At 41.1% G+C, this 15,174-nt stretch overlaps 1 protein-coding gene and 1 pseudogene across 1 annotated transcript in view; one reads left to right on the forward strand and one right to left on the reverse strand.

The window, feature by feature from the left end:
* Nucleotides 1-15,174, forward strand: part of DNAJC12 (DnaJ heat shock protein family (Hsp40) member C12) — a 43,672-nt gene that overhangs the window by 3,586 nt on the left and 24,912 nt on the right. Inside the window, exon 2 of the mRNA XM_002820896.6 lies at nt 11,013-11,091. Within this exon, the coding sequence (XP_002820942.1) occupies nt 11,013-11,091 (79 nt within the window). The remainder of the gene's footprint in view (nt 1-11,012; nt 11,092-15,174) is intronic.
* Nucleotides 448-843, reverse strand: LOC100444991 (mitochondrial import inner membrane translocase subunit TIM14-like; annotated as a pseudogene).

Raw genomic sequence — 15,174 nt, forward strand, 5'->3', positions numbered from 1 at the left:
ATCCGCTGCCTTGGCCTCCCAAAGTGTTGGAATTACAGGTGTGAGCCACCGCGCCCAGCCTCTATGCCTCAGTTTTCTAACCTGTAAATGGGAGTAAATAGTACCCACCTCACAGAGTTGTGGAGATTAAATAATACATGATATATAAAGCACTTTGAACAGTGCCTGGTGCAGAGCGCTAAGTTGTTGTGGTTGTGGTTGTGGCTGTTGTTTTGGCCCCCACAGTGTTATGTTGCACTTGGAACTTAGTACACTTATCCTATCCTTGAGTTTGCATTATTTTTAAGATGTTTTATTTTGCTATAATTTTTGACTTACAGAAAAGTTGTAAAAATAGTACAACAGAGTTCCTATATACCCTTAACCCAGCTTCCCTTTATGTTAACATCATACCTAATGAAAGTATAATGATCAAAATCAGAAATTAAAAAAATTGTAGCTCTGAGACATTTTATTATAAAAACTTGGTACTCATATACATAAACTAAAATGAACTTAAAATTCATCATACATTTACTTCATTTTTTAGCTTGACCTTCTAGTAAATCTCTAGCTTCACTGATTTTGGCTGCTATGATTTAAGAGTATAATTTATCAATGAGCATCTCTTATTTTCCCTTTATTGGCAGTAGGGCTTACCCCTAGCATTAATGCTGCTTCTTGTTTTGTCATTTTGGGTTCCAACTCACCTCAGTAACAGCCACCACTGAAGGCAGATTTTGATAGACTTTGAAAACCTTGCTTTACTTGAGGCTCCATGTGCTCCCTGGCTTGCAAAACATAATGCCCTGCAAATCCTGCAGCAGCAATGGTCAGTCCAACTGCTACCATTGTACTGGCCATGGCTCTATCTGGGCTCCCCTGCCTCTACCGAGAGCATGGATCATCCCAGCCCAGAGGTCACGGCCAACAACTGCACACTTTTACCAGAGAGTGACGCAGCCACCGACTGCAAGCACAAACCACCAAAAAATCAGAAAATTAACATTGCTACAGTTAACCCTACCATGGTCCAGCAAACATTTTTTTTGTAAAGGACCAGATAGAGTCAGGACTAGAATGAGGCAAGTGTAGGATGTGTAGGATGCAAAATTTAAGGAGGCACTAACATTTAGGGTTGTGCACATACAGAAATTTGAGAGAGACAGAGAGAGAGAGAAAGAGAGAGAGAGAGGGAGAGAGAGAGAGGATATTTCCTTAAACCTAGGTGTCCTGCTTGCCTCACCTAGTGCTGATCCTGAGATAGCAAATATTTTAGGCTTTGCAGGCCTTACAGTCTCTGTCCTAACTACTCAGCTCTGCCATTGGAGAAAACAGCCATAGACAATACGTAAGTGAATGATCTTGGCTGTCTTCCGATAAAACTTTAATTAAAAAACAGGCAGCAGCAGGCCAGAGTCAGTCAATCCCTGATCTAAATTATAAGTCTTATCTAATTTCATCAGTTTTCCTACTAATGCCCTTTTTCTGTTCTAGGATCCAAGCCAGGATCCTTTATTACGCTTTGTCGTCATGTTCCCTTAGTGACCTCCAATCTGATGCTTTCTGCTACCTTCTTTGTCTTTCAGGACCTGGACACTTTGAAGAGTACTTGTTAGTTATTTTGTAGAATGTCCCTCAGTTTGACTTTGTTTGATATTTTCTCATGATTAGATTGAGGTTATGCATTTTTGGAAAGAACTCCTCAGAAGTGACGTTGTGCCTTTCTTAGTATTTCATGTGGGGGTGCATGATATGGATGTGCTTTCTTGACCTTGAGCACTTCGTTAAGGTGATGTCTGTCAGGTATCTTCTGCTGGGTTTTTCCATGGTAGGGTTGTTATTTTTCCTTTTGTAATTAACAAATATCTTGGGGAAGATACTTTGAGACTGTACTGTTTCTTCTCAAACTTTTACTCACTAAGTTTAGCATCCTTCGGTGGATCTTGCCTGTAACAGTTACTACTATGGTGTTTGCCTAATGGTGACTTTCTTTTTCTCATTAATTTTACATTTATTAGTATTCTACAGTAAGGAAATTCTTCGGTAAGGAAAAACTATCCCTTCTCACATTTATTTGTTTATTTGGCTTAGTTTTATCACTGTCAATTAATAGTTATTGTATTTTAAGTGTTATAACCCACATATTACCATTATTTATTTTGTGTCTCAAATTGTTTCTATGCCTCATGTCTTAATTAATTGTCATTTGATTAGAGTGATGTAGGAGGATCTCTCATTTATTTCAGGGATATTGCTAATATCTGGAATTTTGTGGGAAAAATCTAGTTTTAAACCGAGTGAATTAAAATAATAGATATCAATTAAATCAGTATTAAAATGAATCTTCTTTTCTTTCTTTTCTTTTTTTTTTTTTTTTTGAGATGGAATTTCACTCTTGTTGCCCAGGCTGGAGTGCAATGACGCAATCTGGGCTCACTGCAACCTTCGCCTCCTGGGTTCAAGCAATTCTCCTGCCTCAGCCTCCCGAGTAGCTGGGATTACAGGCATGCACCACCACACCCAGCTAATTTTTTGTATTTAGTAGAGATGGGGTTTCACCATGTTGGTCAGGCCAGTCTCAGACTCCTGACCTCAGGTGATCTGCCCATCTCGGCCTCTCAAAGTGTTGGGATTACAGGCGTAAGCCACTGCGCCCAGCCAAATTTCTTTTCTGCAGCACATTTTGCATCATATGAATTTCCATCACTGGAATCAATTCACTCTTAATGAATTAGCCATAATTTTCAGAAAGCTCCTATTACACTATAGTTACGTTACTTGAAGAACATCTGTCAGTCTATGATCAAATATTTATTGAACATTTCTTGTTGGGCCAGTACTAGAAGTAATATAGGGTGGGGAAAAACATAAAACAAAACAAAAAGGTGAGACGTGATGCTAGTGTATAAAGAACCTGGTGTCCAATTGAGGAGCCAAAGCTAATACACAGGAAACAATTTGAGAACAATTAAGTATTGTGCTCTGTACTTTCTTTAAGTGCAGCAGAAATTAAAGAAAGAATATCTGAATAGACTTCAGAAAGAGATGGGGCTTGAAATGGCCTTACTAGATGGCCATAATTTTAATGCACTGTGGGAGAGACAGGGCATTTGTATGGCTAGGAAATCTTGGAGAAGATTCATCCAAGTGGGAATTGGATTAGTCTCCATGGCACACTGGAGTATTTCCTTGCTTAGACAAAAATATTTTGCTAGCAGAATATGGAAAAGATAAGTTTCTAAGTTTAAAATTTAAGTTCTAAAATTAATATGTGTTCAATAAGGAAATGTGGAATACAAAGAAAGCACAAATAAAAATGTTAACCTACATGTTTAACATTTTGGAGTATGACTTATACATGTTAATTATCTGTGCATATATGCTATATCTGTATATGTATATAAATAAGTAAATGCGTATGTGTATATGTATGTACGTATGTGTGTATTTTTGAGACGGATTCTCGCCCCGTGGCCCAGGCTGGAGTGCAATGGTGCGATCTCAGCTCACTGCAACCTCTGCCTCCCAGGTTCAAGTGATTCTCCTGCCTCAGCCTCCCAAGTAGCTGGGGCTACAGGCACGTGCTACCACGCCCGGCTAATTTTTTGTATCTTTAGTAGAGATGAGGTTTCACCATGTTGGTCAGCCTGGTCTCAAATTCCTGACCTCGTGATCCGCCCACCTTGGCCTCCCAAAGTGCTGGGATTACAGGCATGAGCCAACACACCTGGCCTATGTGTATGTATTTATATGTGTATTTTTGTATGTATTTGGAGTCAGACTGCATGGGTTCAGTTCCTAGATGTGTTACTTATTAGCTGTGTGACCTTGGGAGAATTCCTTAATTTTTCTATGTCTTGATTTCCTAATCTGCAAAATGAGAATAATGATAGTATTAACCTCATACTGTTGTGGGAATTAAATGAAACACTCTATGTAAAGTGCTTAGAAAAGTGCCTGGCACATATTAAGTATCAAAAAATTTATTTATTTATTTATTTTTTGAGACGGAGTCTTGCTCTGTCGCCCAGGCTGGAGTGCAGTGGCGGGATCTCGGCTCACTGCAAGCTCTGCCTCCCAGGTTCACGCCATTCTCCTGCCTCAGCCTCCTGAGTAGCTGGGACTACAGGCTCCGGCCACCACGCCCAGCTAATTTTTTATATTTTTAGTAGAGACGGGGTTTCACTGTGTTAGCCAGGATGGTCTCGATCTTCTGACCTCGTGATCCGCCCGCCTGGGCCTCCCAAAGTGCTGGGATTACAGGCGTGAGCCACTGCGCCCGGCCTATTTATTTATTTTTTCAGACGGAGTCTTGCTCTGTCACTCAGGCTGGAGTGCAATGGCGCGATCTCAGCTCACTGCAACCTCCTCCTCCCAGGATCAAGTGATTCTTGTGTCTCAGCCTCCCAAGTAGCTGGGATTACAGGCCATGCCAGGCTAATTTTTTTATTTTTAGTAGAGACAGGATTTTGCCATTTGGCAATTGGCCAGGCTGGTCTTGAACTCCTGACCTTAGTTGATCTGCCTGCCTCAGCATCCCAAAGTGCTGGGATTACAGGTGTGAGCCACTGCACCCAGGTCAATAAATTTAAAATGATAATAATTATCTTATTATATACATATATATGTTACATAATCCCTTTTGAGATAAGACATGGATTTAAATTGCACATAATACTTACATATTATTATATGCAGTATAACATAATATATTGCACATAATATCTTACCTTTTCTCATAGAAATATTTAAATTTTCTCAGATTGTTAAAAATCTTTTATGACAAGATAACTTTTTAAATGACTAAAGTATTCTAACCTACAGTTACATTATAATCAACTGTAACAAACATCCTATTATTGGACATATAGGTTGTAAGAATTAAAGAAAGAGGAGAGAAACACGAAGGGCGGCTCGACAGTCAACAGGGACAGGTTTGTTTATTTATTTATTTTTTATTTTTTATTTTTTTGAGACGGAGTCTCACTCTGTCGCCCAGGCTGGAGTGCAGTGGCGCAATCTCGGCTCACTGCAAGCTCCGCCTCCCAGATTCACCCCATTCTCCTTCCTCAGCCTTCGCAGTAGCTGGGACTACAGGCGCCCGCCACCACGCCCGGCTAATTTTTTTGTATTTTTAGTGGAGACAGGGTTTCACTGTTTTAGCCAGGATGGTCTCGATCTCCTGACCTCGTGATCCAGCCGCCTTGGTCTCCCCAAGTGCTGGGATTACAGGCGTGAGCCACCGCGCCCAGCCTGACAGGTTTATTTTGAATAAACCTGAGAGGGGCGGCTGGCTGAGTTAGGTTAGAGACACACTCTTGTACAGACTAACAGTTTTTAAGGCTTCAGGGTGGGAGAGTTTATCAGAGGCTTGGACTGCTTCTCTGTCTCTTTGTTGTGCTTATCTGGGAGGGAGAGTTGTGTGTCTGTTCCCATCCATCTTTCTGCAGCTGCAGGCATACCCCGCCCCACCCCCCACCGAGTCTGCTTTTTGCTTCCCTATCTTGGTACACCTGAAGGGAAAGGAATGTGCTTATTAAGGCTCACTGTTTTACTGGGGCCCATTGTATGAGGGTGAAGTTTGGCAGTTACTCCAGACACTTTCCCCCCACCTCCCTCTGCTACCGAGCTGTCTTATTTGTGTTTTACTTCTGCTCTTTCTGGCTGCTTGTAATTGGAAGAGTAGTGATTTCCTTGAAATGCATGAGGCTAGAAAGGGAGCTGGAATTTAAAGTGGCGGTGTCTGTCCGAGTTGATGGTGCTCTTACTCTATCATAGGTTTTTGTTTAAAATTTATATTTTATTCTTGGACCTTCTTACAGCTATTCTTTTCTTACCTCTGATTATCTCCTTAGACAAATTCCTAGAATTGGAATTGTTGAATCAAAGGCTAGGAAATAAATTAAAGGCTCTTCATATATATGTGTGTATATATATAGAGAGAGATAGAAAACAGAACATTTAACACTTTAAAATTTAAAAACAAGTCTAGTTCTCAGTTTTATTTGTTATATAAGCAGGTTATGGTGACTGATGGTTAAAGACAGCACCCAGGAAGAGGAAACACATAGTTAATTACAGTTCCTAACAGGATGTCATCTTTTCCTATTATTCGAAGGTGTTCTCAGAAGTTTAACAAATAATAGTTATTAGTCTGGGTTTTATACATATGCCTATCTAATACAGCCTGATTTTGACTGTAAAAGTGAAGACATTCCTTATGAGAGTTGACTAAGGATGACATGGAGCTGATCTACATATGGAGAGATATCGATACACACATATATCTGTATATATAGAGATAGATACACACACATATATATACACACACATACAAACATAAATGTCTCAATTTTTTTCAAGAAAGTCTATACTTATTTACATCCTCACCAGCAGAGCATGAATGTTCATTTCTTCGCACTCTCAGTAACACTGGTCATTACCATCCTTTGGATATTTTGATTTATTTGATTACGAGTAGAGTTGAACATTTTTTGTGTGTTTACAGGACAACAGGGTAGGTAGTTTTGCAGACTACTGGACTTGGGTCAGGAAGGCAGGATTTAGTGGACCTTGACATGGAGGGTGTCAGCTCCAATGGACTGCACTTGGCAGTGGGCACATGGAGTAGGGAGGCCAGAAGATAAATACAATGCGTTCAAGATAAACTAACCCACTTTACCAGTTTACATAGAGCCAGCTCTATGGAAGCTTTGTAATAAACTTTATGATAGTAAAGCTAAAGATACAGACTTTCTTAATTTTTAAAATGTGAAATTGGTAAAACCTAGAAAATATAAAGAAGAAAATAACAATCACGCATGTAAACAAACTGAGAATCAACCATTTTGACACATTTGCTTCTGTGTACTAAATACCAGTACATTTTTTTTTTTTTTTTAGATGGAATTTCACTCTTGTTGCCCAGTCTGGAGTGCAATGGTGTGATCTCGGCTCACTGCAACCTCTGCCTCCTGGGTTCAAGCAATTCTCCAGCCTCAGCCTCCTGAGTAGCTGAGATTACAGGCGCCTATCACTACACCTGGCTAATTTTTGTATTATAGTAGAGACGGGGTTTCACCATGTTGGTCAGGCTGGTCTCTTAACTCCTGACCTCAGATGATCCACCTACCTTGGCCTCCCAAAGTGCTGGGATTACAGGCTTGAGCCACTGTGCCCAGCCCAGATTTTTTTTTTTTTTTTTTTGAGACAGAGCCCTGCTCTGTCACCCAGGCTAGAGTGCAGTGTCAAAATCTTGGCCCACTGCAACCTCCACCTCCTGGGCTCAAGGGATTCTCCTGCCTCAGCCTCCTGAGTAACTGGGATTACAGGCTCGTGCCACCATGCACAGCTAATTTTTGTATTTTTAGTAGAGACAGGGTTTCACCATGTTGGCCAGGCTGGTCTTGAACTCCTGACCTCAAGTGATCCACCCACCTCAGCCTCCCAAAGTTCAGGGATTACAGGCGTGAGCCACCGTGCCCAGCCCAGAATGTTTTCTAGTGGGATAGGAATTAAAAATAAAACAACAGCAACGATAAAACCCCAAAACTTTCTACCTTTGATATATAGGTATAATTTTATCTATTTATTTAAAAGCCCTAAGATATATATATATCATTATATATTACATATTATAATGATATATATAATGATATATAAGATATATATATCATTATATATTACATATTATAATGATATATATAAGATATATATATCATTATATATTACATATTATATGATATATATAATGATATATATAAGATATATATGAGATATATAAGATATATATGAGATATATATGATATATATGCATATATATAAGCATCTTATATATATATACGCATATATATATATGCATTAAAAGTGCATCTTTAGGCCAGGCATGGTGACTCATGCCCATAATCTCAGCACTTTGGGAGGCCAAGGCAGGCGGATTCCTTGGGCCCAGGAGTTCAAGACCAGCCTGGACAAGATAGCAAAACCTCATCTCTACAAAACATACAAAATTAGCTGGGTGTGGTTGCCTGTGTCTGTCGTCCTAGCTTTTTGGGAGGCTGACAGGGGAGGATTGCTTGAGCCCAGGAGGTGCAGGTTGCAGTGAACCGAGGTGGCACCACTGCACTCCAGCCTGGGTGACAGAGCAAGAAGCTGACTCAAAAAAAAAAAAAAGGTATGTCTTCAAGGATATAACCTGTTCTCTTGGGTATATTCCTTGGATGAGGAATAAAAGGATTTTCACTTTTTTACTTTTTTTCTGTAGTGATAGAACGTTTTTCAAAGAGAGTTTGTAAGTATTTATAAATGACTTACTAATTTAAAAATGCTTACTACTACACTGTATAGAATATTTAATACTTTAAAATTTAAAAACAAGTCTAATTCTCAGTTTTATTTGTTGTATCAGTAGGTTATGGTGACTGATGGTTAAAGACAGCACCCAGGAAGAGGAAACACATAGTTAATTACAGTTCCTAACAGGAAGTCATCTTTTCCTATTATTCGAAGGTGTTCTCAGAAGTTTAACAAAGAAAATAATAGAGTTATTAGTCTGAGTTTTATACAAATGCGTATCTAATACAGTCTGACTTTGATTGTAAAAGTGAAGACATTCCTTATGAGAGTTGACTAAGGATGACACGGAACTGATAAAAATATGTTTCTACCATGAATCTTATGACAGAATTCACCTGAGTTGCTTGAGATTTAATTTCTCAAACAAGAGCTAATTTATTTTCATTAATTAGTAGTTAGTAAATATGGAACCCCATGAGAATTTCCTAAGCCTGATGAATTTGGCCATAGGGCATGGTGACACATGCCTGTAATCTCAGCTCCTTGGGAGGCTGAAGCAAGGGGATTGCTTGAGCCCAGGAATTCTGGGCTGTAGTGCTGTGCCGACGGGGTGTCCACACTAAGTTCAGCATCAATATGGTGACCTCTGGGGGGTGGGAGACCACCAGGTTGCCTAAGGAGGGGTGAACCTGCCCAGGTTGGAAATGGAGCAGGTCAAAACACCTGTGTTGATCAGTAGTGGGATCGTGCCTGTGGCTAGCCACTGCACTCCAGCCTGGGCAACATAGCAAGACTGTCTCTGAAAGAAAAAAAAAAAAAAAGAAAGAAAGAAAAACAAAGTTTGACTGCTAAGTTAACAAAAAACTCAGCTCTTTTTAGTAAATAGCTGAATGACTTTGGACAGGTTACTTAACCACTTATATTTAATAATAGCCACTATTATTGAGTTCTTATTATGATCAGGTTTTGTGTTAGGTGCTCTACTTATATTATTCATCTGATGTAAAGATGAGTAAACCTAGACACATGGATGTTATGTAATTTGCCTAAAGCCTTGTGGCAGAACTGGGATTTCAAACCAAGCCGTCTTCCCAGGTGCAGTGGCTCACACCTATAATTCCAGCACTTTGGGAGGCGGGTGGATCACCTGAGGTCAGGAGTTCGAGACCAGCCTGGCCAACATGGTGAAACCCCCATCTCTACTAAAAATACAAAAATTAGCCAGGTGTGGTGATGGGCACCTGTAATCCCAGCTACTTGGGAGGCTGAGGCAGGAGAATCACTTGAAGCCAGGAGATGGAGGTTGCAGTGAGCCGAGATCACGCCACTGCACTCCAGACTGGGTGACAGAGTAAGACTCTGTCTCAAAAATAAAAATAAATAAATAAATAAAATAAATAAAATAAAACCAAGCAGTCAGATTCTAGAGCCACATAACCACTATTGTTTCCCGCTGCTGTCATCGCAATTACAATTAATAAAGCCAAGTCTTAATAATTCATGATAATAGGGATTAGATGGGTAAGTGAAATCAAATCAAATCATTGATGCTTCTCACATCTCATTTTAGTTTGGGCTAGAGTTTCTGTTTTCCCAATCAAAATCTCTAATGAAGCTCCTACTTGGTAACACAATTATCACGTTTGAATTATGTTCTTTTTCATTTAATTTTGAAATTCTTAATATAAAAGAAAAAGACCAAAAGACAGGAAGAAGGAGCTTTATAATAGATAATTTATAAATTATAACTTATAATTCAGAGACAGTTATCCTTGAGTAATGGTGGCTAAGCATCTTTGAAGAATTTGGATATTTTATATATTCCTAGGGGAAACCTACCTGATCATTTTGGGTATTTAAATTTTTTTTTTTAAGACAGACTCTGCTTTGTCACCCAGGCTGGAGTGCAGTGGTGTGATCTTGGCTCACTGCAACCTCTGCCTCCCAGGTTCAAGTGATTCTCCTGCCTCAGCCTCAAGAGTAGCTGGGATTACAGGCGCCTGCCACCATGTCTGGCTAATTTTTGTACTTTTGGTAGAGACGGGGTTTCACCATGTTGGCTAGGCTGGCCTCGAACTCCTGACCTTGTGATCTGCCCGCCTCAACCTCCCAAAGTGCTAGGATTACAGGCGTAAGCCACCATGTCTGGACTGGATATTTAAATATTTTGAGCTCATAGGTATCTTGGGCCATCATTTAAATTAAGTAGTTAAATTGTCATCACAATGACTATTTCAATAGGAGCGTTTATTGGATGCTTTCTGAATTTTATTATTGAGGAAATTATTTCTTAGAGGAAAAAGTCAAAATAGAAATATAAGGATCAAAAAAAGTTGGGTTGATCATGGCTGTTTTGGGGGCGGGATTGATGCCCCAACTTCTTCCTTCCTTCATGCCATTTAAGTTTGACTTTTTTTTTTTTTTTTTTGAGATAGGGTCTTGCTGTGTTACCCAGGCAGGAGTGCAGTGGTGCCATCATAGCTCACTGTAGCCTTGAACTCCTGGGCTTAAGGGGTCCTCCTGCCTCAGCCTTCCAAGTAACTGGGACTACTGACATGTGTCACCATGCCCAGCTAATTATTTTATATTTTGTAGAGACTGGGTCTCGCATTGTTGTCCAGGCTGGTCTTATTCCTGGCGATCCGCTTGCCTCAGCCTCCCAAAGTGTTGAGATTATAGGCGTGAGCCACTGCGCCTGGCATACTCTTTATTTTAAACACTGATTTTTGTTTCAGGTTGAACAAATCCTGGCAGAATTTAAAGTCAGAGCTCTGGAATGTCACCCAGACAAGCATCCTGAAAACCCCAAAGCTGGTAAGAATTTAATAAAGGCTATTTCTCAAGAAAATGAGTAGTATATAGAACCAAAAGCCAGTGAATAGTAACTTAATTTTCTCAATTTTCTCTTGTCTATTATGCTCAACCGTATTCTTTCTTTGCACTATTGGATGATAGAAAGGGAGAGGGCTGTGCAGGATCTTTTCTAATAGTCATTTAAGATCTATTTTTCTTTCTGCTATACTGTGTTGCTTTGTGGTTTAAAATTCTTCTAGTTCATGCTTTATTTCACCAAGCTATTGAGTGTTAACATAACTTAAGTATATTTGTAACCAGGTAGTTGTCTTTTTTTTTTTTGAGACAGCGTCTCTGTCGCCCAGGCTGGAGTGCAGTGGTGCGATCATGTCTCACTGCAACCTCTGGCTCCTGGGCTCAAGCGATTCTCCTGCCTCAGCCTCCCGAGTAGCTGGGACTACAGGCGTGCACCACCATGCCCAGCTAATTTTTTTTTTTTTTTTGTATTTTTTTAGTAGACAGGGTTTCACTATGTTGGGCAGGCTGGTTTCGAACTCCTGACCTCCAAGTGATCCGCCCGCCTTGGCCTCCCAGTGCTGGGATTATAGGCGTGTGCCCGGCTAGGCGGTTGTCTTCATGAGAAACTTGTGATTTCTTCATTATCGGGGACCTGAATATATCCATATATTCATACTTTTGTTTCTTTCCTTCACTATCACTTAAGTATGCTTATGCCTATCCAAGCTTGGGAAAAATATGAACAAACCAATAATCCTTCTGCAACCTGTCTCTCTTCTCTACTTTGCTGCCTCTCTTCTTCTCCTCAGACCCAGACTTCCTGAAAAGGAAGTCCACAGTTGATGTCTCTATTTCCCTTCTCGCTATTTTTCCATTTGTTCCACTCTGACTTCCCTAGTTTCTCAGAAATAGACCAAGGACTACCTGAGTATCAAATCTAGTGGTTACCTTTTGGTGCTTATCTCCCCTGAACTTGCATCAAAATCTGGCCCTGTTGACCATACCTTCCTCCTTGAAACAAAGTATTTTTCTCTTAGCTGTCAGGATACTGTGCACTCATGGTTCTCCTCCAGCCTCTTTGGGCTGCTTTCTCTCAGTCTCCTTTGTGACTCCTCTGTTGCCCCAAGGTTCCCTCCTAAGCTCTCTTCTGAGCCCACTCCGTATTTTCTCCTGAAGCCTTGTCCAGGTCTGTAGCTTAAATCACCAGCTCTTTTGATGGCTCCCAAATCTATCCTTAACCTAGTTCTCACTCCCCATCTTAAGACTGTAGTTTTGACTGCTTCTGGGAAATTTCCATTTGGAAACATTTCAAAGTCACCCTGTCAAAAATTAGACTCATTATTTTCCTATCACTCCCTCTGAAATCTTGCTTATTTTTCTGTGTTCTTCCATCTCTATGAAGGACACCACCATCCATTCAGTTGGTGTCATAGAAGCCTTGTCTCCTTCCTCTCCCTCATGTCCATATCTGGGAAATTGCCAAACACTGTTGATTTACCTTTCCCGTCTCTCTCCACTCTGTCCTCCTCGCTTCATGCTGGGTGCCATTGCGGTAAGTAAGCCCCCATCATTTCATGCCTGGATTGCTACAGCATTCTTTAAGTGCTTCTCATTGCAGATTTTTCTTTTTAATTGTGGAAAAAAATATACAAAAAGGAATAAAGAATACTCTAACAGATGCCCACGTATGTTCCACCCAGCTTAAAACTTTACCAGTGCAGTTGAAATCTCTTGTGTTTTCCTGCTCTGATTTTATCCTCAGGGTAGATAATATTATATCTTAATTTTTTTTTTTTTTGAGATGGAGTTTTGCTCTTATTGCCCAGGCTGGAGTGCAATGGCACGATATTGGCTCACTGCAACCTCTGCCTCCTGGGTTCAAGCCATTCTCCTGCCTCAGCCTCCCAAGTAGCTGGGATTATAGGCGTGTGCCACCACGCCCAGTTAATTTCGTATTTTTCATAGAGACAGGGTTTCTCCATGTTGGCCAGTCTGGTCTCAAACTCCCGTCCTCAGGTGATCTGCCCGCCTTGGCCTCCCAAAGTGCTGGGATTACAGGTGTGAGTCACTGTGCCTGGCCTTATATCTTAAATTTGATGGTTATGTTTACTATATGTGTATAGCATGTGTGTATAAGTGCTTTTTCTATAAGGATAATATCATACTAAGACCTATCTATAATTCCACATTGCACAAATCCAAACTCTTCTTTATTTAGAAAATGTTTTCCTTGGCCGGGTGCGGTGGCTCATGCCTGTAATTCCAGCACTTTGGGAGGCCTAGGTGGGTGGATCACCTGAGGTCGGGAGTTCGAGACCAGCCTGACCAACATGGAGAAACCTGTCTCTACTAAAAATACAAAGTGAGCCAGGCCTAGTGGTGCATGCCTGTAATCCCAGCTACTCGGGAGGCTGAGGCAGGAGAATTGCTTGAACCTAGGAGGCGGAGGTTGTGGTGAGCAGAGGTTGCGCCATTGCACTCTAGCCTGGGCAACAAGAGCAAAACTCCATCTCAAAAAAAAAAAAAAAAAGAAAAAAGAAAATGTTTTCCTTGTCTTAAGGTTCTTTGTTAATTTTCTCTAGAAATCATTGATTCCTTTGATTTGCAAAAACAGATCATTTTTCTATATGTGGGATCATCTTTTGTTAGATATTTAACTATTGCTTCTGCTCATTTGATTTTTTTTCCCTTTTTATTAACTTGTTTAAGGTATCATGAGCAAATAATAAGTGTCAGCTTGATAAATTTCTGCATATGTATAACCAGGTCAACCACTGCCCAGACAGATGTGGAACGTCTTCAGCACCCTAGAAATCCCTTTTCCCTTCCTGTTCAAAGTCAGCACCCTCTCTCATGTTTTGATTTCTATCACCATTGACTAGTTTTGCAGTTTTGGATTTCATATAGATGGAATCACACAGTATGTACTCTTTTGTGTGTAGCTTCTTTCGCTTTGCATTATGTCTGTGATGTACTGTGCAGTAGTTCATCCTTTGTCATTGTTGAGCCTTTAGGCACAAATCCCTTTATGCTGTGTACCTTAATTCTCCATCCCCTTTTGCTCTCCTTCACCATGCCTAGAATTTCGTGTTTCAGCCACTCAGAACTACATTAGTTCCTTCATGTGCCCTGCTCTTTCTACACTCCAGCCCTCTATGCTTGATGTTCTCTGCCTGGAACACTCCGTGGCTCACACATGTCCCTGACTACTTGGTCAGGTTGTGCTTCTGTGTCAGGTCTCAGCTGACCATCAGTTGGGAAGTCCCATGTGTCCCACCTAACAAGAGCACCCTGTACGTCAGGCAGCAGAATGTGTGTCACACTGTCTCCTTATTGCATGTTTGCTTATTGGTCATTCTGGAAGCTCAGTAAGGCAGACGCCCTGCTTGTCTTGTTCACAGTCATATGCCCCTAGCATGGCACTTACTGAAGAGGACGCCTATTCTGCACAATTTCTTGAATAAGTGAATGCATAAACATTTCTTTCTGTTTCTTTTGTGTGTGTGTGTGTGACAGTCTCACTCTGTTGCCCAGGCTGGAGGGCCGTGGCACGATCTCAGCTCACTACAACCTCTGCTTCCCAGGTTCAAACAATTCTCGTGCCTCAGCCTCCTGAGAAGCTGGGATTACAGGCATGCGCCATCACACTTGGCTAATTTTTGTATTTTTGGTGCAAAAGGGGTCTCACCATGTTTGCCAGGCTGGTCTTGATCTCCTGACCTCAGGTGATTCGCCTGCCTCGGCCTCCCAAAGGGCTGGGATTACAGGCATGAGCCACCGAGCCTGGCCCGAACATTTCTTTTTCTTTTCTTTTTTTTTTTTTTGAGACGGCTTCTCGCTCTGTCACCCAGTCTGGAGTACAGTGGCGCTATCTTGGCTCACTGCAAGCTCCGTCTCCCAGGTTCACGCCATTCTCCTGCCTCAGCCTCCCGAGTAGCTGGGACTACAGGTGCCCACCACCGCGCCCAGCTAATTTTTTGTATTTTTAGTAGAGACGGGGTTTCACCCTGTTAGCTGGGATGGTCTCAATCTCCTGACCTCGTGATCTGCCCGCCTCGGTCTCCCAAAGTCCTGGGATTACAGGCG

Source organism: Pongo abelii, chromosome 8 (genome assembly GCF_028885655.2).
Source record: "Pongo abelii isolate AG06213 chromosome 8, NHGRI_mPonAbe1-v2.0_pri, whole genome shotgun sequence".
NCBI lineage: Eukaryota > Metazoa > Chordata > Mammalia > Primates > Hominidae > Pongo > Pongo abelii.